The sequence below is a fragment of the Carettochelys insculpta genome, chromosome 26 (genome assembly GCF_033958435.1).
Source record: "Carettochelys insculpta isolate YL-2023 chromosome 26, ASM3395843v1, whole genome shotgun sequence".
In the NCBI taxonomy this organism is placed as follows: Eukaryota; Metazoa; Chordata; order Testudines; family Carettochelyidae; genus Carettochelys; species Carettochelys insculpta.
Genome location: NC_134162.1, coordinates 13,797,907 through 13,821,925, shown reverse-complemented (window position 1 = coordinate 13,821,925; position 24,019 = coordinate 13,797,907). Strand labels below are relative to the sequence as shown.

Genomic DNA, 24,019 nt, shown 5'->3' with positions numbered 1-24,019 from the left:
AAAGGGATTGTCAAAATTTGTTAGTATTTTAGTAATTTTTAAAAGGGGAATTCCATCAAGTGTATTTTTTCATCCCTGTATCATTCACTCTGATCACTTGCTATGTTTTAACAACAAAAAAGTCAGTTTAGTTTCCAATAATATTTTCCTCTAGTGTTCAAACTGTAAGCATTGATTTAGTGGAGCCAACACAAAGCATTACTCCAAATTTCTGTGTTTTCTCTCTCTTCTGTCAGGTTATTGAGAAGGAAGTGATCAGCACCTAAACATTTTACTGCCCTTCTCCGAGCCTCTGTACTGTCATCTAGTGGGACCGAGAGTCAGGATTTCCCCACTCTAATGCATGTCTAGTGAGGCACTAAATAAAATCCCTGACTGCTCATTGCCATTAAAGATCCCGTGGCTTTTTGGGTTCTTTTTAAACCAGAGCAGGAGTAATCATGGAATCCCAGTCCGCTTCTAACTTGAGTCAAGTATTATGTTCTGCCTCCTTTGCATTCCTCTGCTGTTTCCATTAATAGAGTTATTTTTCCATTTTCCCAGCTCAGCACACCTCTGAAATGGCACTGGCACAGAAGGATCTACTGCTTCCTGCCCCAGATGTGGCTTCATGTCAGGTATATGAGAACTTTTCCTAATGCTTGAGAACCATTTTGGGTGCTTGTCAGTGCATTCATTCAAGTTCTGCCCATCTAATGTGAAATAACTGGACAAAATCAAGTGTCGGAGGGGTAGCCGTGTTAGTCTGGATCTGTAACAGCAACCAAGGGTCCTGTGGCACCTTATAGACTAACAGAAAAATTCTGAGCATGAGCTTTCGTGAGCACAGTGGGCATCTGATGAAGTGAGTCTGTGCTCACGAAAGCTCGTGCTCAAAACTTTTCTGTTAGTCTATAAGGTGCCACAGGACCCTTCGTTGCTGTTACTGGATAAAACCAGTTCACTACATAACATTTCCTTTTGGTATCAGATGCATCTGGCACTGGTTTCTTGCACAACTGACTTAGAATGGCATGCTGTGAATTAAAATGTGATAGATGCATACTCAACACATCCCTCATAAGAGAGTTCAACTCCTTACAATGAAGGGTGAATATTTATAACATTCCCAAGCCTACAATCCTGTTAAAGGTTTATGCTTAGGCAGCTAAACACATCAGGTGATAGCACCAGTGACTGCTTTACCAAGCTCTTTGCAAGTAATCCTCACCACCTGCACATGAGATTAACTGATGGTGTTTACACACATAATTGCCAGTACAGCTATGTGCTTTAAGGGAGCTAGAGAAGAGAAGGTTAGAGTGTGATCCAATAGTTCTCAGGAGACCTTGAGTTTCTTCACAACTCTTCGACTGTGGGCAAGTCTCTTCCTCACTTTTTCTCTTGTCTACTTTGATAGTAAATTCCTCAGAGCAAGGACTAGAAAACACTACTATGGGGGATGATTAAAAAGTAGGGTTGTTTAGTGTGGAAAAGAGAAGACCAACAACAGCTTTTAAGTACCTAAAAGAGTGTTACAAGGAGGACGGAGAAAAATTATCCTCCTTGACCTCTGAGGCTTGGACAAGGAGCAATGGGCTAAAATTGCAGCAAGGGAGGTTTAGGTTGGACGTTAGGAAAAACTTCCTAACTGTCAGGCTGGTTAAACACTGGAGTAAATTGCCTAGCAAAGTTGTGGAATCTTCATCATTGGAGATATTGAAGAGCAGGTTGGATAAACATCTGCATGGGATTATACAGATGGTGCTTGGTCCTGCCATAATGGCAGGGGACTGGACTCAATGACCTCTTAAGGTCCCCACCCTGAGTTCTAGTGTTCTATGATTCTATGACTAGCTCTTACCATGTGTCCATACAGCACCCAGCACAGTGGGGCTGCTTACTTTGTTGGGATCTGTAGATGTTACTGTAATGAAAATGAGAAAATTTGCCACTCATATTCCACTCAAAGCGCCCAGCATGCTGCCCAGAAAGCTTGGCTAGCACACAGAGTGGTACCCATCTGGCACACAGCTGATTGATTGTGTATTCAGTTGCTAGCCAGCAGCAGCGACTCATAGCAGAAAAAAAGAGAGGAAAGCAGCTGGTGACATGGCTCGCCTACAGTAAGGAGAGAGCAGCTGCCCTGAGTCAAGCTATGCACAGTCCTGCCTGCATATCTTAGTCTCTGACATATCTTTTTTGCCCTTCCCCCCAATCAGGTGGGCAACTGTGCTGGCTTAGCCTGGAGATGTGCAGATCATGGGCTAGCATCCAGGGGAGGAGTGCCAGCCACTGACTATTTGAAACACAGCTAATCCTGAGATGTTTTGAGGTTCAACAACTTTTCTCCTTCCACCTGCATGGTCTCTCCTGCACTGTGGGTTCCAGCAGGGTATGGAAACAGAAGGAGCAGAAAATGCAAGGGTCTGAGTCTTAAATCAGAGTATCAGAGGGGTAGCCGTGTTAGTCTGGATCTGTAGCAGCAACGAAGGGTCCTGTGGCACCTTATAGACTAACAGAAAAGTTTAGAGCATGAGCTTTCATGAGTTAACTCACGAAAGCTCATGCTCTAAACTTTTCTGTTAGTCTATAAGGTGCCACAGGACCCTTAAATCAGAGTGTCACTTCTTTAAGCCACCTTAACTACACTGGTGCACTCTCTGTATTGTGGTGCTGTGAAATCAGGCCCTGTGGAGCAGGGACGGTCCAAGAGAAATGGAAGCAGAATTCAGGGGACAGTTTAGGAAACAGTTTATGAAACATCCAGTTCCCAGCACCTCTAGGGAGTTATAAAGTTAAGGACATGACCTTTGTAGAGTTTCACAGTGAATCAAATGAGAATTAACTTGCACTGAGAGAGTCCTCTCAAAACTGTAATGACCTGTTGGGTGAAGGAGAGTTTACTGTTGAGACTGTAACTCAGGGGTGGCGGATCCCGATGGACCACAGCTTCTCTGGATCTGGGCCCCAAAGCGTGGGGCTCCCCTTCATGGAATCCAGCCCATGGGAGGATGGAGGGTGCTGAGCCCTGAGGGCCAGATCAGGCAAGCTGCAGTCTGGATCCAGACCATGGGCTCTGCAGGAGACCTGGGATGAAGACAGGAAGTGACCCCCCCCCCGCTTCTCTGCCCTCTGTCCCAGGCCCCACAAGCCAAACCCTCATGTATTCCCTTCCCACCCAGCCCCCTCCCTTAGGGCCCCCACACCCTCCTGCACCCTTCATCTCACCTAGATCAATGTCCCCATCATTCTCTTATATCCTCTTCCTGCTCAGACCTCTGCATGCCAGTCTGGCCTATATCACCCACCCACAGCCAACTCCTGCACCTCCCTCACACCCAGAGACCCCAGTTTCCAGCCTGGTCCAACACTTCCCTCCCACTCAGACCTCCTAGCCCTGGCCACATCAGTGAGGTGTGGGGTTGTTTTGGTTTGGTTTTGGCTTTTCAATTCTGTGGTCCCTCACTGATTGGTCTATAGGTCCTGAACAGAAAAAGGTTCCCCACCCCTGCTGTAACTGCCACCACGCTGTTCTGTGCTCTTTGGACCTCCCTTCCAGAAGGGAGCACTCCAGGGGCAGAAACTTCCCAGAAGTGAGACGCACACCAGACAGAATGCTTTCAAGGGAAAAAAATTCACTCTCAAGAGCCAATTCAACTCTGTTGCCCACTGATTTCAACTGCTCAGACTGCCTCCTCCCCCATCTCTTCTGTGGATCTATAGAATAAATCACTGTTTGATGCTCAATTTTGTCTCATCCTCATCTTCCTGAGTTCCTAATCCCCAATCTTTAACTCACCAAACACTCTGTATATCCATAGAATCAGATCTTCCAAGTGCTCAGCACCCAGGACTGGAGCCCCATTTTAAAGAGAACTCTGCTCCCATTCCTGGGCACCTAAAGAAGGACCAGATTTAACTAAATGCTCAGCATCTCCCACAGCGTTACTTCTAAGTTCACTACCCGCTATTCTGTCTTCAATCTCGTACTCAGCTTCTTCATACATGCACAGACAAACTGGTCCTTCATCATCTCATACCTCCATCCTGCCAGTGCCCCTGGCAATAGTGTCACATGAAGAATGAAATCCTGACAGATTGGATTAGCAATGAATTTTTTTTCCAGGAACAATTTGAAAAAAGCGATCCCAATACAGGTCAGACCTACTCTGTCTGATTTGAGTTTCCCTTGGAAAGCATCTAAATGTCTCACATCCAATTTTTCACTGTCCTTGGGATCCTTGCAACATCCAAGGATACTGGTGCCCCCCTCCCAGTAATTTCAGGGATTTTTTTTAGCCTACCTCCCCATTTATTGTCAACTCTCTTCAGTGCTAATCAATGCTGACCTACTGAGACACCCACTGCACGTGGCACCAATCCTCACTGCTAATACCATCTTTGTAATGCTGTGGTAGGAAATGAACAGCCTGCAGATCAGATGCTAGAGCAGCTGTTCCACATTTCATTCTGAAACAAGTAATTATGTCCCCATACTAAAAGCCCATGGAACGACCAAGTGGTGAGGAAGGAGCACACCTTCCCTTCACTCTCCTCTAGGACAGGGCTGCTGAATAATTTAACCTCAAGATGCTCAACCTTCACAGACTGCTGTGCACCCCAAGATTAGCCTCACTTAGAAATTACTCAATTGCAAAATCAGACAAAAATACAAGTGTCACAGCCCATTACTGAAAAAACTGCTGACTGCATTTTTGCCATAGAGCGATAAAATAAATCAATTGGAATATAACTATTGTATTTACATATCAGGTTATAACCTATACAGCAGTATAAATGAGTATGAAGTTTTAGTTTATATTGACTTTACTGGTGCTTTTCACGTAGCTTGGTGCTTAAGTAGGTAAAGATCTAGATCAGTGGTTCCCAACCTGGCATCCGCAGGCCTGAAGGTGTTGCAGGGGATTCATGGCAAATAAGTTTTAAATAAATTGTCAAGTTACAATAAATTATTTTAAATTAAATGTCTTCCAGTAGTGTTATTAATTACTTTCCAAAAATCTATGTGGTGGTTTCCTTTTTCAGTTAATGAAGTGTACATAGCAGCTAGGATTGGCTTTGATAGGGGTCCACAAATGGGTTGGGAACCACTGGTCTGGATGAGCTGATGTATGCCCTGGAAGACTTTTGCATACCCACACCTGGCCCTGGTTGAGAACCACTGACTCAGCTCATTTCTGGGGCTGACCATAGCAACGTACAATTCACAGCACCAGCTTAACTCTGGAGACAATGCTGAATTTCATGGAAACTCAGCTGCACATTCCTGTTACAGGATAGTCTCACTTATAGAATTCCCTTTTCCCCACTCAATTGCCTTAAGAAAGTTTTACCAGCTTTGTGTACACGCACAAGGAATAGTTAAGCTGTTAAGTTCCAAAAGATGTAACATGCAGCACAGAAGCGGTCATTGGTAAAGTCCATGGACTAGAATAGCATAGATGGAACAGAAGGTGGAGGGAGAGAAAATGCAAGTTTGTAAATAGTTAAAATAACCTTTGGAATCCTGAATATTTTAGGTTTGCCTGGAAGCTTGTATTGTGAATGAACAAAACATCAAAGTGTTTGAGCTCCGGGAAATGGCCATTCAAAATCCTAAATCAGTAAAACTCTTCCCATGTTGTTATTCCCTGTATCTAACAGTTCCAGTCAAGGGATCAGGGCCACATTGCACTGGGCTGTGTTTTAAAGAAGTGCTTATATAGTGCCTATATCACAGAGAATGTTCAAACTAAGTTACGACAGGTGCACAAGATAATGACATGAAGGATGGATGATAGGATGGATAACCTAGAGAGGGGGCACAATCTCCATCCCTAGAGGTTTTTAAGTCCCAGTTTGACAAAGTCCTGGCTGGGATGATTTAGTTAGGGGTGGTCCTGCTTTGGGCAATGAGTTAGACTTGACGACCTCCTGAGGTCCCTTCCTGCTCTAGGAGTCTCCGATTCTGTGAGGTGAATTTAGCATCTTTTTTACACAATGAGAATTAATCATGAGCATTGGCATATTAATTTGCAGTAGAACTAGTGATTGGATCGGAGCTGGGAAGAGGTGCAGACCCAGGCTGTTTAGAATCAGGGGCAGTCACAAAGTTTGGATCTGGACCTATTCTGGGGGCTAGGTTCTGCTGTCAGTTCCACTCAAGTTGATCAGATTTTCTGGGGGACAGGGCCCTCAGATTTTAAACCATTACTGTGCAAATGATAAACTCCACTGTGTTATTTTCATATTTCCAGAGAACTGCCTCAGGGACCTTAATGAAATGAGTCTCCATGCCCTTCTCCCCAGGGCTGCTTTGCTTTCACAGCAGCCCTTCTCCTTCCTCCTGTAGTAACCTGGGGGTGTCTGCAGACTGGAACAAACTGAGCAAAAATTCTGTGTGTCCAGGTCATTCTCCTCATTAGGCATGTGGTAAAACTGAGCTCTAGGCTCCCTTATTCTCTCTGCATCTCATCAGGGCTGTTTGCCCACTGTTTCTGGCTACAGGCATGCCATTTCTCCACCTTTTCCCATTTCCCCCACAGCGTAGAGCTATGCAAGATTCATTCATTTCGGGGGAGCAAGAGAGGTGCAATTATTTGTTGTGGGACTCACTAGTCCTGTTTATACCACACAGAGCAATGCAGACCGAGTCAAGGGAGGTAGGCTACATATTTGCTGTTTACTTTCTGCTGAGCCCACCCCTTTTGCCAGGCATGGTACTGAGGGGGCAGAAGGATATGTGGGGAATCCTGTAATGTCGCAGTGCAGGGCTGAGCTCCATGCTCCTTGGAGTGATACATTTGAAGTGTGAACCAGGAAGCACAGCACAGATAAAACAGAGGAATCAGGTATTGCAGCTGCACAGTTCTGAGCCCAGAAAGGCAACTGCAGTCAGGACTAAACTGCTCTTGGGATCATTTCTGTAGCCATAGGTGAGCAGCGGCTAAGGGTGTGAAGCATCACAGTTGTGGCTGGCTGAGAAGGTGGATGTGAGTACGAACAAACTTAAGTGGCAGGTTTAGAGAAAGGGAGGAAGCAGTGGTGTCATTACAGCTGTCTGTCTCCTAGGCCACCCACTACCCACAGAGCCAGTCCAGCTTTGAAAGTTTCATTGGGGGGTGGGCCAAGCAACATCCTGATTGGCCTGAATGTAGGGGAAGGGATACTCATTGGAGTCTGACATTGAGAATTAAACAGGATTCAGCAAGCGAAGGAGAAATCATTTGCTCACTCAGCCTTGTAATCATCATCAAGCAATTGAGGCTGAAGCTAAGCAGAGGCAGGGGCTTTTGGAAAATTAAGGGCTTTTGTCAAACGGAAAGAAAGGATTACAGGTAGGGAAGGGTTTAGGAGGAGAGATCCTGTTTTCTGTGGGTAATTCAGCAGCTTGTGATTTCTGAAGCAATCAGCACCATGCAACCATTTGCATCAAAGCAGTTGGAGTGTTCATGGACCTCAGCGGCTATTTAACCAGTTCTTTGCAGACAAGAGGCTTCCTTCCCATTTTGAAGTTGCAAGAAGCAAGGCACAGAGAGGTGAAGCAACTTACTCACAATCACTCAGAGTCTGAAGGAGAATCAAGAAAGGAGCCCCAGAAACCCAAGCAATGGGCCATTGTGCTACTTCAAAACCTAAAGACCATGCTGAAGAGCATTATAATGGCTCGGGCTCTAGCACAGAATTTCACCTCTTATACCCCTTTCAGGAGTCTGATTTGTCTTGCATATTCAGGAGCGAAAGAAACTTCAAATTTCTTACAGGTATTGTCATATTGCAGCCTGGGTCCCTGCCAGCTCCTTCTTTTGCTCCCTCCTGGCTTTTGCTGCAGCTACCCACCTGCTTACTTTCACCTCTGTGAATACCCCAGGTTTCACCTCACTTTTAAGTAGATTTTAAAGTCAGACAAACCTACAAAAGAAGTGAAACAGCACACTTATTGGCAAAAAAGGGGGTTATTTTCCCATTTTTACAATAGAATTATAACATACATCATTGGAATATAAATGTGCGTGGCACTGGGCCAGAGGGGTTCAAGCAATTAGCAGGCTAAATGCCCCATATCTGACTTTTTAAGGACATATTAGAAAAGTATATGAATGGTAGGTAGGGCCAAGCCTTGTTTTTAAGAAAAAAAGGCCAACAAAGTCATGTTAAATAGACTAGAACATTAATGTGTGAATATGTATTGCAAGAGAACTGGAAGGAGATAGTGACTGTGTTGGTCTAGGTGTACTTGAACTTGTTAGATGTTAAACATGTGACCAAATGGTGCCTGTTTGAAATTATACATCATTGATTCAGAGCTCAAGAGTGAATGTTAGCAGTTAGATGAAACTTGGATATAATAATGTCACTATCCATATTGCTCTCTGAAGTTTGGAGGAGACAGTATGAAATGCTTAATGGATAATTACTTTATGCTGAGAATGCAACTAGTTACCTGTTTATACATCGGAAATGGAAGCTTTTACTTCAAAGCCACAATGTTTGACCCAAGGAATGACTGCCCAAGATGCCTAGCACCCCAGAACTGCTTAAGCTTCAGCAGAGGAAGATGAGTTGCTCCAGTCTGGACTGTCCCGATATTGGTCACTGCCCTACTTGGGCTATAAACGATGGCAGGCATTCTGAAAGAACACTTTGCCATTCAACAGCTCACCGTATCTACTGTGAAACTGACCAAAGCAATTGTTCAGAGCTGTATGTATCACATTCTTTTAACCAATGCTCTTTCTTTTCCTTTTTAATAAATCTTAGTTTAGTGCATAAGAACGGGCTGGAAGCATGTATTTGGGTAAGATATGTATCCAGTCCCTTGGGATAGTTAGACCTTTACATATGCTGAACAAGATTTTCAGTAATCCCCATCATATTAGAGTTGGCTGTCTGGGAGGGAGCTTAAGTCTGGATTGCTTTAAAGCATCTGGGTGACCAGCAAGTTATTGTAGAAGCTCTTTGCTGCTGGATTCATAGGCAGGAGGAGTAGGGGGAGACAAAGATGGGGCACCAGCCCCCCACCATGACTCCTTTCTATGCTGCCCCTAGCCTGGAGCCCACATACTCTCCCCTTCCTCTTATCACCTTATTTAGGGAGGTGTCTGTCCCACTGCACTTCATCTGGCAGTGACCAGTATCCCAAGGCAGGTGGCTGGAGGCTGCCTGGGACTTGGGAGCAGGCTGTTGCCCTGCCCCATCCCCTTACCTGGCAGGGCAGTGGCATCTGTCTCTATGTTGTTGCACCACACCTCCTCTCCCTCGCAGTGTGGCTGAAGAGTGCAGCAGCTGTAGGAGCATGGTGGGTAGAACCTCTGCTCCTGTCACCTCCCACCATTTGGAGAGAGGGCTGAGCCTTCCTGCCCTGCTTATGTTGCCTCTGGCAGGATGGGTGCGTCTAGTTATTGGAAATAGGCACCAGCTTTGGAGATTGTTTGGCCCAGTACTTTGAAGTTTGCCCTGATTAATCAACCTCACTGTGTCCTTGATGGGATACCCAAGCCTGTTACTCACTTGTGAGCCTAGTCTGAAGGCCAAGCTCCCCATCCAAGGGTGAAACATGGCCCCTTGTGGTAGGGGGTTCCAGGCACTCACCCTAATGCCAGCCCTGCATTTGCCACACCAATAAATGCAGCCCATGAGCCTCCCTGGGGCTGCAGCCCCCCCAGGCTGAGATCCACTGATCTACATGAGTTAATGCAGCCCCAGAAAGCCCTCTGAGCCCCCTTAGTTGTATACATATGCCTGATTGAGAGCCCATGACCCAACCTATTGGGCAGTTTGGTTCAATCGCTCTTCTGTTTGCCTGCTGAAACGTGAATATCCTCAGTGCTGGACTTGGTGGTAGGGCTCCTCCAGTCTTTCCTGTTGATGCTGTTCCACTTTAATTAACTACTAACTTGGCCAAAGCAAAATTTAAAACCAGGAAGTTCTCCTGAGTCTAGTCGTTAGGCTACTTCCCTTTGATAGCTGGGGGGGGGGGGGGGGGCGGGTCAAGTCTTCCTTGTTCTTGATTAGAAGAAATTTAAATAGTGTTTTCTGTCTGTTTCCTCCATGTAGAAAAGGTTCTACTTTGACTAAGTATTGATTAGGCCAAAATAATAACTAAGTCTGTCTTTCTGTGGCACAGTAGCTATGATAGGGTTCTGACAGGGTAAAGACCTGGGTTCAAGCTTCTTTCCAGCCCAGAGCGGATCAGGTAAATGCCTTAGTCTTACCTAATAAACTGGTTTCCCCTTAACAATCAAGTGGGTCCAAACAAGCTAATGTTCTATGAAGCCTGCTATAGCACAGTGGTTTGGGCAGTGCCTTTAATTCACAGAGTAGTGAGTTCTATTCTCTGCCTGGCCCAGAGTGGGGTTTTGCAAAATTATTTGCCGCCACTTAACTCTTTTAATAAAATGCAGTTCACTCTCTTGCCCCTCCATGGCAGGCGCTCACCTTGGAGGTAGGAGATCCCAGTTCCAATCCCTTCTCTGCCAAGGGACTGGCACAGGGATCTCCTGCCTCCCAGGGACTGCCCTGTCCCCCCAGCCCCGCCCCCCTCCCAGCCCCCACCCCACCCCACCCCACCCCACCCCCGCCCCGCCCCCCTCCCAGCCCCCACCCCCGCCCCCAGAGGTGAGAGCCCCCTGTTCAAGTCCCCTCCTTTTCCCAGGAAGTCAAGGGCTCCTGCAAAGGAGAGGGGACCTAAACAGGAATCTGCCACCTCCCCAGTCACCTGGGAGAGAGGATTTCTCTGGTCAAACCCCTTGTAAAGGGGCAGAGGCAGGATTTGAACTAGGAAACCCAGGGATCTCCCACCTCCTCAGCAAGCACCACAACCACCAGGCTAGAGAGTGAGCCTAATGCCCATATAGGCCCAGTTCATACTTAAGTAACGGGAAGCAGTGCCAAGAGGAAAGAGTGAGGCTATTCCCTGTGCCACTGAAAGACCTTGGCCAGGAAAGCAGGGATTCAAACCCATGAAGCAAACATCCCTAGCAACTGCTGTAACCACCACACTACAGAGAACTAGAAGAAGAGGTGGGGGGCTGGGGCTCTTGCTTTGATCCAGCTAACATATAATTAATGGGGAACAACAGCAAGAAGAAAGCCTCTAAACAATGAGCTGCCTTACCTCACAAAGACTAGAGAAGGCCTCAACCAGGCACCTCAACATTAGAGGTACTTTATGAAGCCCCTGTGCTACAAAGGTCCTTCCCTTAGCCTACGTCCTTTGGCCCAATCAAGTTATATAACGCCACGCTGCTTCACTAGGAAAGGAACTCACTTGCTCACATTTGCAATTCTTTTCTCCTGGCTGGCAGGCAGGTGCCTAACTAGGCTCGCTCTATTCCAGTTAAGCACCCTATCCCCTGCTCTACAGAGGGCCGCCTATGGCTGAGTCCTGCTGTACTCCAAGTAACAGCTAATTAAAGTGAAATGTCTTCAACGCAAATGCAGCAAGGTTGTCATTGTTCACTTCCTGTCTCATGAGCCCCAGAGAGAAAGCTACTCAAGGTGCTGAAGCCCCTCTTGCTACTGTACTATAGAGCAGGTTGGGGGTGGGGGTGGTGGGGGGAGCAGTCCTCAACCTTTCCAGGCCCCTGTGCCCTTTTCAGGAACCTCAATGGTCTTGCACACCCGAAGTTTCATCTCACTTAAAAAAACCCAGTAGCTTACAAAACTCAGACATAAAATCACCAAAGGGTCACCACATACTGCTACGGAAAGATTGCTGGCTCTCGTTTGTACCCTAGAATTCTAAAATGGACTAGTTGGTGGCTGTCCATTGTACTTACAAAGACTCCTGGCAGGTTAGGGTTAGACACAGTTTTCCCAGTAAGCTGTGCGCTTGGGTGTCTGCCCAGGAGAGATTCAGATGCTGCCCAGCTGATTAGCAGAGCACCCACAACCACCCACAGTGGGCACCATGGGCAATGCACATCCACACGTCTTGGTGGCAAAGAACAAAATTAATTCTGCCTATGGATGGAAAAAAATACAGGGAACACTAGCGGGAGACTGCAGGAGGTCGGCTAGCTCAACCCCAAATTTCAGTACATTTCAGGGTGACACGCCATGCTGCTTCTAATCCCTGTCCTGCATCTGCAAACCTACAAAACCTGTCCCATGAGCCCATGGGGGGCTGCAACCCCCAGGCCAAGAAATACTGATATAGACAAATTGGTGTAACCCCTCAAAAGACCTCTGAATATCCCCAAGGTACATGTGTCCTGGTTGAGAATCATGCTCTAGGCATTACCACCCCAATGCTGATCAGAGTCTAAGGAAACGGGTAAAGCCCTCTGGAGACCACAGGCCCATTTAAGCTGTCTCTTTCCATCTGCACTGCAGGGCCATGCCAGGAGTACAGCCCAGCAGTTCTGTCCAGTGATCACTACATTTTTCCCAACCACCTCTGGAATCATTGTGTTATGCGCACTCAGGCACGTGCAGGTGTGCACCACCCATAGAAACACACACTGCTGGCTTTAGGCTCTGCTGAACAGCTGGGTGGCACCAGAATCTCTTCTGGCTGGCCACCCAAGTGCTCAGCTTACAGGGAATGTTGATTTTGTGTCCCATTCCCTGCTCTAAGTAGTGGGAAGCAACCCCTTCTCAAGGTCAGGCACAGAACCCAAGTGTCCTGCCTCCCACTCTCCTGTTTTAAGCATTAGAAATCACAGCCGCTCTCCAACAGACTAAAAGGTGTGCGTGAAGCATGCACTCTCTTGTGAATCCAGAGGAAAGGTCCAGCACCAAAAACACCCCTGCAACTGCAGGCTTCACACTTGTCAATGGCACAGACAATGCTAAGTGAAATGCCATGGCCAGGGGAGCTGACAGCCTGCGTGAGCTTCTGCTCAAGGTTGCGGGAGGGGCAGCTGCATGTTCACAGAAAGAGGGGGTGGGGTTGGGGGCAGATAGCCCACCACAGTGTGCTCTGGGCAGCTGGCGCACATGGGGCAATGCTCCAGTGGCAATTTAAAGGGCCTGAGGTACCAGCTTGGAGTCCTGGGCCCTGGGGCAATTGTCCCCCGCTACCCCTGCGGCAGGGCTGGCTACGGTTCACAGACTACTAGGGCACATTGGCCTTAGACAAGGAACGCAGGCCCACAAAATAGCAGTGTGCTGGAAGATGTCACCGTGTGCCCTGCAGCACGCAGGAATGTGCGGACTGGATTCTGCACAGATAATTTCCTAAAGCTCGCTGAGACTTTGGTGCCTTGCTTTGGGGCAGCTTCCCAGAGTGTAGCCACTCACCTTTGGCATCCATGGAGCAGAGAGCATTGAAGTGGCACTGGTGCATGTGCAGCATCTTAAGAGGCACAATCCTGAGCAGCCTGCACTGTGGAAATATGGGCCACGTGGTGTTTGTGTGTGTGTGACAGGTGCCTTCTTGACACTGGGGTTTGCACCAGTGCTCGAGCAGTGGGGAGTTTTCAGAGGAAAGGCTCATGCAGATACAGCCGTTCAGTAACTGGCTGGGGCACCTGCTGTTTTTTCTTACAGCTATCTGGAAATGGGACTGCTCACTGCAGAGCAAGTATTGACTGCAGAGAAACGGAACTTTAATCTGTGTACCCCAAATGCAGTCTGCAATGAAATCTGTTAGCTACCCTTACTTAGATCTGCTGTGCTTTTGCAGTGCAAAGAAAGGCATCAGTTTACATGCTGCTGATTAGGAATAAGGTTTCAACATGGCTTTGATCAAGGCTCCATGTTTGAATGAGAAAATTTTGCATGAGTACATTGGACTGACATCTTACCCCTCTGTTTTGCATGTGGAAGTTGTTTTCCCACCCCCGAACCCACAGATACATTTGCAAATGTAAAGGATTTAATCCTTATGGGCAAGAAAGCGCTGGCAGCAAGAAAGCAGCAGTGTGTGTCACCAGGTGTTAGGTCACCCACTCAGGTGCACACTATATAGTCCCCTAGCAATATAATCAAATTCCTGGGCACATGTCCAGCACGTTCCAGCTGAAGAGTTCAAATCATCTCACAAACATTAATGAATACCAACAGCATGAAAGGTTTTGGGGTTCTACAACTGTCAAAGAGATTCTGAGACTCATTCAACCCCAGTGATGACATCCCTGTCAAAACGAGGATTCGAATTGAGGAGTGCCTGACCCTCAGGCCTGTCCTTAGCTTTTGATGTCTCTCGTAGGGTCATATGGTTGCACTATGGTCATAAGATGATAGCTGACAGATACTGAAATGAGCGGTAATAGAGAGGGAGCGGTAATAGAGTATATAGACTATACTATCAGAATATATACTATCAGAACAAAAAGCAGTCAAGTAGCACTTTAAAGACTCGCAAAATAATTTATTAGGTGAGCTTTCGTGGGACCTAACCAGGTTACCCACAGAATCACGGGCACTTTCTCATGCTCCTCTACTAACATCATATATGCCATCATGTGCCAACAATGCCCAGATGCTTTGTATATTGGACAGACTTCCAACTCCCTTTGACAAAAGGTTCATGGGCACAAAACAGACATCAAAACACTCCAGATCCACAAACCAGTTAGTCAACATTTTAATGGAATGGGGCATTCTGTTAGAGACTTAAAAGTATGCATGCTACTGAAAAAAAAACTTTCACACCGCTATTCAAAGGGAAGCAGCCAAGCTGGCTTTTATATTCAAATTCGACACATTAACACGTGGTTTGAACCATGATGGGAATTTTCTGAGTCACTATAGAGGTTCGTCTGCATACTTGGCTTAATCTAATTCTTGACCTTCCTGCCCCCCCCCCCCCGGCCCTCCACTCTCTGATTTGCTCACGTTGATCATTTTTTTCCTGATTTGTCTTCCTTGATTACTGTTTTTGGTTCTCTGTGCCTTAAATATTGAGTCTGTTCTGGTCTGGCTATGGGCTGAAGAAGTGGGTCTGTCCCATGAAAGCTCACCTAATAAATTATTTTGCTAGTCTTTAAAGTGCTACTTGACAGCTTTTTGTTTTGAAATGAGTGGGAGACAGAGAGACAGTGGAGCCTTGGAAAGGGAAAAAGAATATGTTTGAGATGCTGTTGAGAGGCGGAGGTAGAAAAAGTGTAAATAAATGTCAAATGCTTGGAGGAAATTTCCACACCCATCTTTGTGTCAGGTAAAGCTGTCATTTCCCATAAATTATCCAACCTGCCATTACTAAATAAATAGTCTTATTCTTTGATTTATTTAAAGTACATCTCTTTCTTGCTTAAGTAATGTGCTTTACTCCTTCTACAAGTTCCACCTAATTGACTCCTTGCTTCCAATTTGGGGGAGGTCAAAGATTAGCCATGATACTCAGGTACTTACGATCCTAGTGCCTCCATGAAGATAAACGTTTTTCGGATATTGTTGGTCTGCTTCTTCCAGGAGCGGGTGTCATCCACTTCCTTGCGGCCCATTTTCTCCAGAGTTGAAGCGGGGAATTCTGCCAGGAAGTGGAGAAGAGCACTGGTTAAGTTGTCAGTTATTTACAGTACCAAGACCAGGAGCTAGTGGTGGCTAAAACTTAAACCACGGGAAAATACCCATTTGCTTGGATTCTCCTTTGGAGTTTTTGACATCACATTGGTGGCTATAGAGAGACCTGTGATGTCACATTGAAAAAAATGGAACTTTGGCTTTGGTCTTAATTTTGCTTCTGATGGAGGTTGACTGTGAAGGAGGCTGGTAGCCTGGTACACACCAACAACGCAGACACAGCAAGGAGAGCAACTGTCCTGGAACTCAGTATATTCCCATTCCACACAATAAAACAACAAGCAAGCACTATTTAAATTTAACATCTACCCTTTGCTTTCCTTTCACATTCCTTGGTGAAACAGCTGCTGTCTTAGAACTAGCTATACAGAGGACTTCCATTCCATTTCTTTCCAGCTCCATCATTTCAACAATATATGACCATAGTCAGGTTCAACCACTTCATGATAGTGGCTCCTGCGCATTTGCATGCAAAGTGCAAGGCCTAGGGATGTTGGCGCATGAGTTTAGATGACAATTATTGTAGGTTTGAAGCAGTATTTCTCAACCTGTCTACCTTTGCAGGAGGACCATGCAGCTCTCTGTGTTATACAGGCTGCATCTACAGTATGTATACTTCCTGTATGTCTTGAAGATGTCCCATTGACTGCAGCTGTGTGCTGATTGAGCACCAAGCAGACCATGGGTGGAGGATTTCAGGGTTGGGGGGACAACAGAGTGGCAGCACCTCATCTTGGTTCTACTCATCTAATTTTATGAGCTGCAATAGAGACCCAACTCCATCACAGGGAAAGTTAGATCTCTAACTTGACAGTGATGGTGCCTTCCACTTCTGTTGCCTTTCTGCAGCATGCCAAGAAGGCAGGGTACTCTGAGGTTCAGCATACCACCCAGCAGCTATTAACTTCTAATCCCAGTTCCACCACTGATATGCAGCAAGGCAGCAGAGCAACCATAATTTTTTGACTTAGGTACCTAGATTTAGGCTAGCTAGCACAGACTTTGGTGGGAGGTGTGGACACTCAGCACACCTGAAATTCAGGTCACTTATTTAGGTGGCCCCTGAAAATTTGGCCTTAGCCTCCCTCTCTCTTCTCTGTCTCCATTTCCCCAGTTCACAGGACTGAGACTCAGAAAACGTAGATCAGTGGTTCCCAACCTGGCGTCAGTAGAGTTCACGAGTGTGTTGCAGGGGTCCATGAAAATAATAAATAAAAATAAGTTTTCAATAAATTGCAATGTTACAATAAATTATTTTTAAATTAAATATCTTCCAACAATGTTATTAATTGATGTCTGAAAATCTATTTTGTGGTTTCCTTTTTGATTTAATGACATGTGCGTAGCAGCTAGAATTGGGTTGATGGGGGGTCCATGAACAGTTCGCAAGGTCATTGGGGATCCACACTAGCGAAGAGGTTGGGAACCATTGACCTAGATCATATCACGGTTCAGCCATTGACTTGCTGGGCAAGTCACGTGTCCCTGTGCTTCAGTTTCACCTCCCAACCTTGGTCTGCCCAACCTGGCAGGGTTTGAGGCCCACAGCAGATGTGACAAATACGTCACTTGCAGGGCTGTCATGCTGGCCAGTCACACTGGCCCATGGCACCCCCTCTCTGCCCCCAACATCACCCAAAGTACAGGGCCTGGCACGGTGGAGTCAATTCACTGTACATTAGGGATAGCTCTGGACTTTGCTTACTAGACAGTAAGCTCTTCAGGCAGAGGTTTTGCACAGCACTGCCTTAATATCCCACTGCTTACTTCTTCTTACATACGCGCAATGAGAATTGCAAATGTTTGTGAAAGGGCTGGAAGGTGGGACATGCAGTATTAAGTCTAACATGAGTAAGAGTATTTCTAATGAGATCACATCTAAAAGTTCAGAGCTGGAAGTACATTAGAAAGTGATCAGTGAGGCTCTCAGCTTAGCTGAGAAGAGATCAAAGGAATCAACATGGACCTTGGGTCCTGGAGGGGGCTTCTCCATGAAAAGTGCACTGAAAATTATCCGAGGCAGAATCAGATGGGCTGCTGAAAGTACTCTCCATTTTTCACTACTTAAAATCTTTTACGGAATAATGCGATTGAGCCTAAGACTTAGCTGAATCTTTGGGAGAGAAAATGGAATCTTTTGTTAAAGAAAACTAAAAAAGAAGAGTATTCAGGAGCAACAGAGCACTAAAGCAATGAAGAAGCTGATGTCTCATGACCGTTAGCTTAGATTTCTGATCCCCAGTAAGCTTACATTGTTACCTTAATTAAAAGGGCCACAAAGATTTTCAGACCCCTGGCGTGAGATTTCAAAGGTTAATTCAACTTTGTTGAAAGAGAAATTGGCTTGGCTGCAAAAGAATGGTAGCTTCAGACTATGAACTCTTTTAAAGGCCAACCCAAACTTAATTTTTATTCACTTTATGGATTCTGATGTGCTCATGACAATTGACAATTCAAATCCCATGTACAGCAGCCCTATTTTGTTGTTTGTTTAATTAGAGCTGATGAAGAGTTCCTAACAATGTGGAGCAATTTTTGAAAAATATTATCTGCATTTTTTTTTTAATTTGGAAGCAAGCTTTCACGAAAGTCCCTTCTCTCAACACTTTCATCTTTGCCTGCTGGAAAAAAAAACACCTCACAAAAATGGATTTTAAATATTGTCTGAAAGTGATTTTCCTATGATGCATCCAAATGTAAACAATTGCAATACCTGAATTAAACTGACTGACGGAGACTATGCATCGTCACTGGCTAATTCTTACGCAAAAAGAAAAGACAAGGGAAATTACTCAAAATAAATTATTGCTTATGGGTTATCTGCCCCATTCTAGCACTTAGAGTAACATAGAGACGCAGTATAGTCACCAGCAGCATAGGCTTTCTCAACACCTTCCCAAACTTCCCTCTAATTTTTCCATCAATGTGTGGAGTAACTTTTTATGTGCGCTGAGGCAGGTGTGGAAGTGTACCACTACCAAAGACACATGCTGCCAGCTCTGGGTGCCTGTGGGTGCCCTGCTTATCAGCTGGGCAGCACCTGAATCTCTCCTGGTGCCTGTCTAAGCACTCAGGTGACAGGAAACACTGCACTTTACCATGCCAGTATGCCTCAAATCTTCCCCAAAGGGAGATATGCCCATCCCATCACTGTACTGCATGGCTGCCGTTTGGTTCCAGCTATACGAGTGCTTTCTGTGATTTCACTCAATTGCCCATGAGGAAATGGATAAACAGCCACTAATTCCTTTTCTCACCAGTCATTGGGCAGCTGTCATCAGCAAAGGATTTGGAGGTACCTCTTGCACAGAACTACCCATGCTCCCATTCCATGTGAACAATCACATACTGGCCAACCAGCATGTGGAAAGCTCCCAGAGAGGGCATCCTCATGAAATGCAGCAATCTGCCATCTCACCTGGGCTGGGGCAGGAAGCTAAGCTCTCAAGTGATGGTTTGACTAAGCCATGAAACAGAACATTGGAGAAGCCACTGGCCGGCGGTTCCACCTGACTTCTATTCAGCTTGTGGAAAACCTAAGAGGACATATCCAGACAGGAGTGTGGCAGTGAGCTGGGCAATGGAAAGTGAGCCCCCTCCCTGGGACATTTGGGACCCAAATGTATGCAACACCGAGGAACAAATTAGCAGCCCGCAAGCAAAAAACAAAAGCGAGCCAACACTTGACCTTCAAAAGAGCACTTGGGCTCAGTACGCCCCTCTTCTGAGACATGACAAGTGACTGCAGAATCATGACACGCAAAACCACCTGAGTGCACCCCACCCCCCAAACGTTGCCCAGTTTCCCTGCTAACAGCTGACATCAATCTCTGGGTGCACACTGTAATCCCTTTATTGCTCACACCCACTAGGACAGCAGTTTTGTGTTCCCAGATGTTTGCTAGTTCAGGGTGGATCTTGGGAACAGAGGTACACGGTTTGCAATAGTTTTTTTTTCAAATGGATGCTCTTTTAAAATAAGCAAGCATGCGTTTGTCTGTTACTTGATTATTCATCTGCTCATACGATAGCTCCCACTCCCCTCCCCTTTCTATTTTATGGGGCATTTATGGTTCGCCTTTCTGGGCCAGTGGAGAGGAAGGATGAACTTATGATTCAAGGCTGGATTGGGACAGGGATGCAGGAGACCTGGGTTCCTTTCTCTTCTTTGTCACAGGCTGCCTTGTGTGACTGAATGTGTCACTTCCTGTCCTAGTTCCCCTTCCTGCCACAGAGGGGGATAGCAGTGGCATAGCAGACAATTACTGTGAAGTTAAATACACTGGAGGTGTCAATATATGGGGGCAGTTTAAGTACTTGATGGACACAGTGCCCAAATTCCTTGTCTCATGGTAGAACACAGACTTCCAAAATCCTTCCTCCCCCTGCCAGACACTTACGAAGGACCTTGTCGCACACGGATATTGCACACAACACACAAGTTGTGCAAAATCCCTGGCTGCCTATGACCTGTGACTGGCAATTTATACAATGCACCTTTTTACATTATCATCCACCCTTCCCTCCCTAGACTGTTTATGCACCTCTTGCAATTTGCCTCAATAGTAGTGTGGTGGTAGTCTCAGAAGAGGGCAAGAAACCATGGGCAGTAATCAACGAACAAATAAATACTTGTTTCTACTCACTTGTTTGTGTTAGTTTGATTTTTCCACAAAGAAGTAAAATATTATGATAAAGGTTGGGCAAGCCGATTTCTGCTTGGCTTGGCATATTTTCATAACAATTTTGCGTGTGTGTGTTATATCTATCCACTTAAATATGCTTCTATTCCTTTTGTCAATATCTTCTTGACACTGTATTAGTATGTGCATTATTTTTTTTGTTTCCTATGTATCTTCCATTCACATAAATAGAAAACACAGAAAGGGGAAAAGGTCAGTGCTTTCCTGCAGAAGACTAGATGTCAGAGAAAAGATTTATACTTTCATCTCAACAGTTCCCCTTTCAAGAACAATAGGCTTCCTTTTTATTTTCAGTGTATTAAGTTTGCAAAATAATATGGAAATGCTTATTCAGTAGTTACAACTTGTAAAGCGCTAAAGTATTATTTTAATTTATTTAGCCATCAGCAGCAAAGAATCAGTTAGCTCCATAGGACTGTATAATATCGGTCCCTTCTGCTACTCTTGGCAGACAAGTGTCTGTGTTGTAAATGACAAGTCATTTCAGTTGTCACACATAACCGTTTTGCTCTTTCAAGGACCAGAGAAATAAACAGGACTGCTGCTTTGTTCAGGCAGATCCAGGGGATGACGCATCGTTGCTTAGAATTTTGTGTGTTGTTATGATTTTGCTTAAATATTTTCCTAAGAAATTGGTCCAGCTTCCGTAACACAAGAGCAGATCCATCTGCAGGCATTCTGCTTCTGAATTTCCTTAGCAAAACCTGCCGTAGCACTTGATTCATAATCTTGTGACAACGATACGTGAGGGGTGGAGAGGAGATGTGGATTTATCTTTAGAACAAGAACTACATGAAAAAGGTGGGGTGGGGGTAGGACTACAAAGCCAAAAGAATTGGCTTTGTACCATGCAACAGAATAAGTGTGCTGCATGTAAATGAATTAATGAATGAATGAATGCTAGCAGTGTTAGATATGGCTAGGGGACAGCACCATGAGGAGGCAAACAACAGAGAGCCCCAATTGTTTTACATTAAATCAAACCCACATTAAACATCTTAAATTAATGTTCCTGAAACCAAAGTAGTGGATGAATTTGACATCTCCCTCCCCTGACCCCCACTGAATTACATGTTCCAGGTACACGTTTGATTAAATAGTTTAAAAGTAAAACTGTGCCATCTGTTTTATAAGTCCCATGTGGAACACATGAGAAATGACACTATCTGCCTCTGCAAAGCTGTACTCCACTACTTTGTTCTAAGAAAAGAGATCTTAAAACAAAAATACTGTCCAAAACCTAAAGCCTTTTTATGCACTGATCAGGCAAGAAAGGCAAATGGTTATTAAGAAAAGGTTTTGCTTACCCAAAGAATCACAGAGGAAGCAGCTCCTGCTCTGACTCTTGCTTGGCTCCTACAGGTCTGTGGGGATTAAAGTCTGGTTTGGTGCTAGCAATAAACCGAGATTAAAGGGGAGGAATGCAGGAGATTTCTTTCAAGGGATGGTAACCAGGCAGCACTTAAAGGGGAGTAAATTGACATCAGGATATGCTTGTCCATGAGTGTGCCTCTCTCTCTCTCTTTACCCCCACCACTGGCAATAACAGTAATACCTGGCACCTGTCATCTGAATGTCCCAAAGCACTTTACTGACATGGCTTGACTGAGCCTCAACCCCTCCTGTCAGCTAGAGAAAGGATTTCAATGGTTTTGACAGCAGCAGCAGCAGCAGCAGCAGCATCCTTTCTCAAGAAAAGCATTTGGTATCTAAACAATTGATGTGTAGAATGCAAAGTCATTGGATAGTCTCTCAAATACTTGACTCCTCAGCATGAACAAAATCCCTGGACTTTCTTTGGCAGGATACTGGAAATGTTCCGAGAGAAGCAGGGGGACCTTGTGCAGAACCCAGCACACTGGGGGTCAGCGGCCCTCTGTTCCGTCGCTTGGTCTGCTGCTGACCTGCTGGGTGAAGCTGGACAAGATTTTCTGCACCTCAGTTTCCCTATCTGTAAAACTGAGACAGTGATACTTCCTTCCTTCAGAGCACACGGGGCCCCTGCCTGTAAGTGCTATCCAAGGAGTGAGGCATTATTACTATCAGGGACCAGTGTTTCCTGTAAGCTGAGCACCTGGGCAACCACTGAGGACAGATTCCAGTGCTGCTCCACTGATTAGCAGAGCCCCCATATGCAGTGGGCAGCATGTGTTCCTATAGGTGGCGCACATCCATGCATGCCTTGGTGCACTTCATAAAATTTATTCCATCCTTCGATGGAAAAAAAACAGAGGAAACACCATCAGGGACTCTGGGCTATTTTAAACCAACTAATAGGTTCTCTCTAGTTTTCAACAGCACCATGTGTTTAGCTCATGTAAAGTAAAATATAGCCAATATTAGCAGGTGTTTCAGTGTTTTAAGATCATTTAGAATATTTTGGGAGGGCAATGCACATATCATTAGCTGGACGCCCAGCTGATGTAAGACATATCTCACAGAGCTTGAAGGAACCTCGAGAGGTCATTGAGTCCAGTCCCCTGCACTCACAGCAGGACCTATCACCATCCCTGACCGATTTTTTTTTAAATCTATCCTGTCCCAAACCCTGGCAAGGCCCCCCTCATGGATTGCGCTCAGAACCCTGGCTTTACTCTACTCACTGAACTTGTTACATCTTCATTAAAACAAACAGGGTCTGAACCACGGCAGAGTTTGGGCCAACAGCTGGACTAAAGCAACACTAAATCAATAGAGGATACTCACACTATTTTCCTTGGATTCCTGTTTATAGTTTACAACTAACAAGCAGTCCTGTGGCATCTTAGAGAGTAACAAATATATTAGATCTGTAAGGTGCCCCAGACTGCTTGTTATTTGTGATGCTACAGACTAATGCAGCGACCCCTCTGAGACTATTGTTTAGTTCAAAGCTGAACAGGGAGGCCTCAATTCAGCATTCTGCATTTCTCCTGCAATGATCATTTGTGTTCCTGTAGCATCTGTATGCCATACACAGAATGTAGGTTCCACCGGGCTGCATGATACTCAAACACATACAAAGTTCTAGGCTCCTCTCTAAAGAAGTTTAACAATCTTCTCCTTACTTGATCATGCACCCTCCCATCTTTTGCTTTTCCTGACCCCTCATGAGTGTCACAGCTGCTTTGCACATGGGCACCAACACACATACTGAATGCTTGTGTGAGTAATGCTATCCTGTCTCCCTTTATACCACCGTTTGCTCTGCCACTCAGTCTGTGAGGAAAAACAGAGGCTCAGAGTGATGAAGTGATTTGCCCAGGTTCATGTAGCAGGTCCGGGGGCAAAGATGCAAATAAAATCCAGATCTTCTGGCTCTCAATCTAATATGTCAAAGTCTAGCTCACACATCTTCCAGCATCTGTTTCATTCACACTATCACACATAGAATACCGAGGACCAATTCTTCCATAAGAACGTGTTCTGAATACATATTTCATTATTTTCCTCACTCTGCAGAGCTAGTATTTCATTAACAGAAAGTTCATGTTAAAAATTGTGCTGTGTTTGTAAGAAAATCTCCTTCCTAGTGGAAAGCTCTGAACAATATGAATTGTAGAGGACTCTTATTGGGTTTAGATGAGCTGGCGTGAGTCCATCTCAGAAATTTGCATTCCAATTTAAAGTAAATGGCACTGCAGCCCAAAAGTTTGCCTCACAGTGATAATCAAGAAATATGGATTTTATAACAAGTATCTCCAGCCTACCTGCACACAATCTATGCAAGCCCTCCAAATGTGTAAGTGTCTGCTGCCCTCTAGCGTCAAATATTGGCCAAGTTCCAATCAAAGACATCCTCAATTAAAAGCCAACTACCAGACTTCTCAGCTGGTTGAAATTGGCCTAGATCCACTGATTCCTTGAACAAGTGGCCCAAATGT

At 45.4% G+C, this 24,019-nt stretch overlaps 1 protein-coding gene across 2 annotated transcripts in view; it reads right to left on the bottom strand.

The window, feature by feature from the left end:
• The window catches only part of CAMK1G (calcium/calmodulin dependent protein kinase IG), a 426,418-nt gene that overhangs the window by 14,483 nt on the left and 387,916 nt on the right, over positions 1-24,019 (bottom strand). For both annotated transcript variants that reach the window (XM_074977532.1, XM_074977533.1), the window contains one exon: positions 15,283-15,400. In XM_074977532.1, the coding sequence (XP_074833633.1) occupies positions 15,283-15,400 (118 nt within the window). The remainder of the gene's footprint in view (positions 1-15,282; positions 15,401-24,019) is intronic.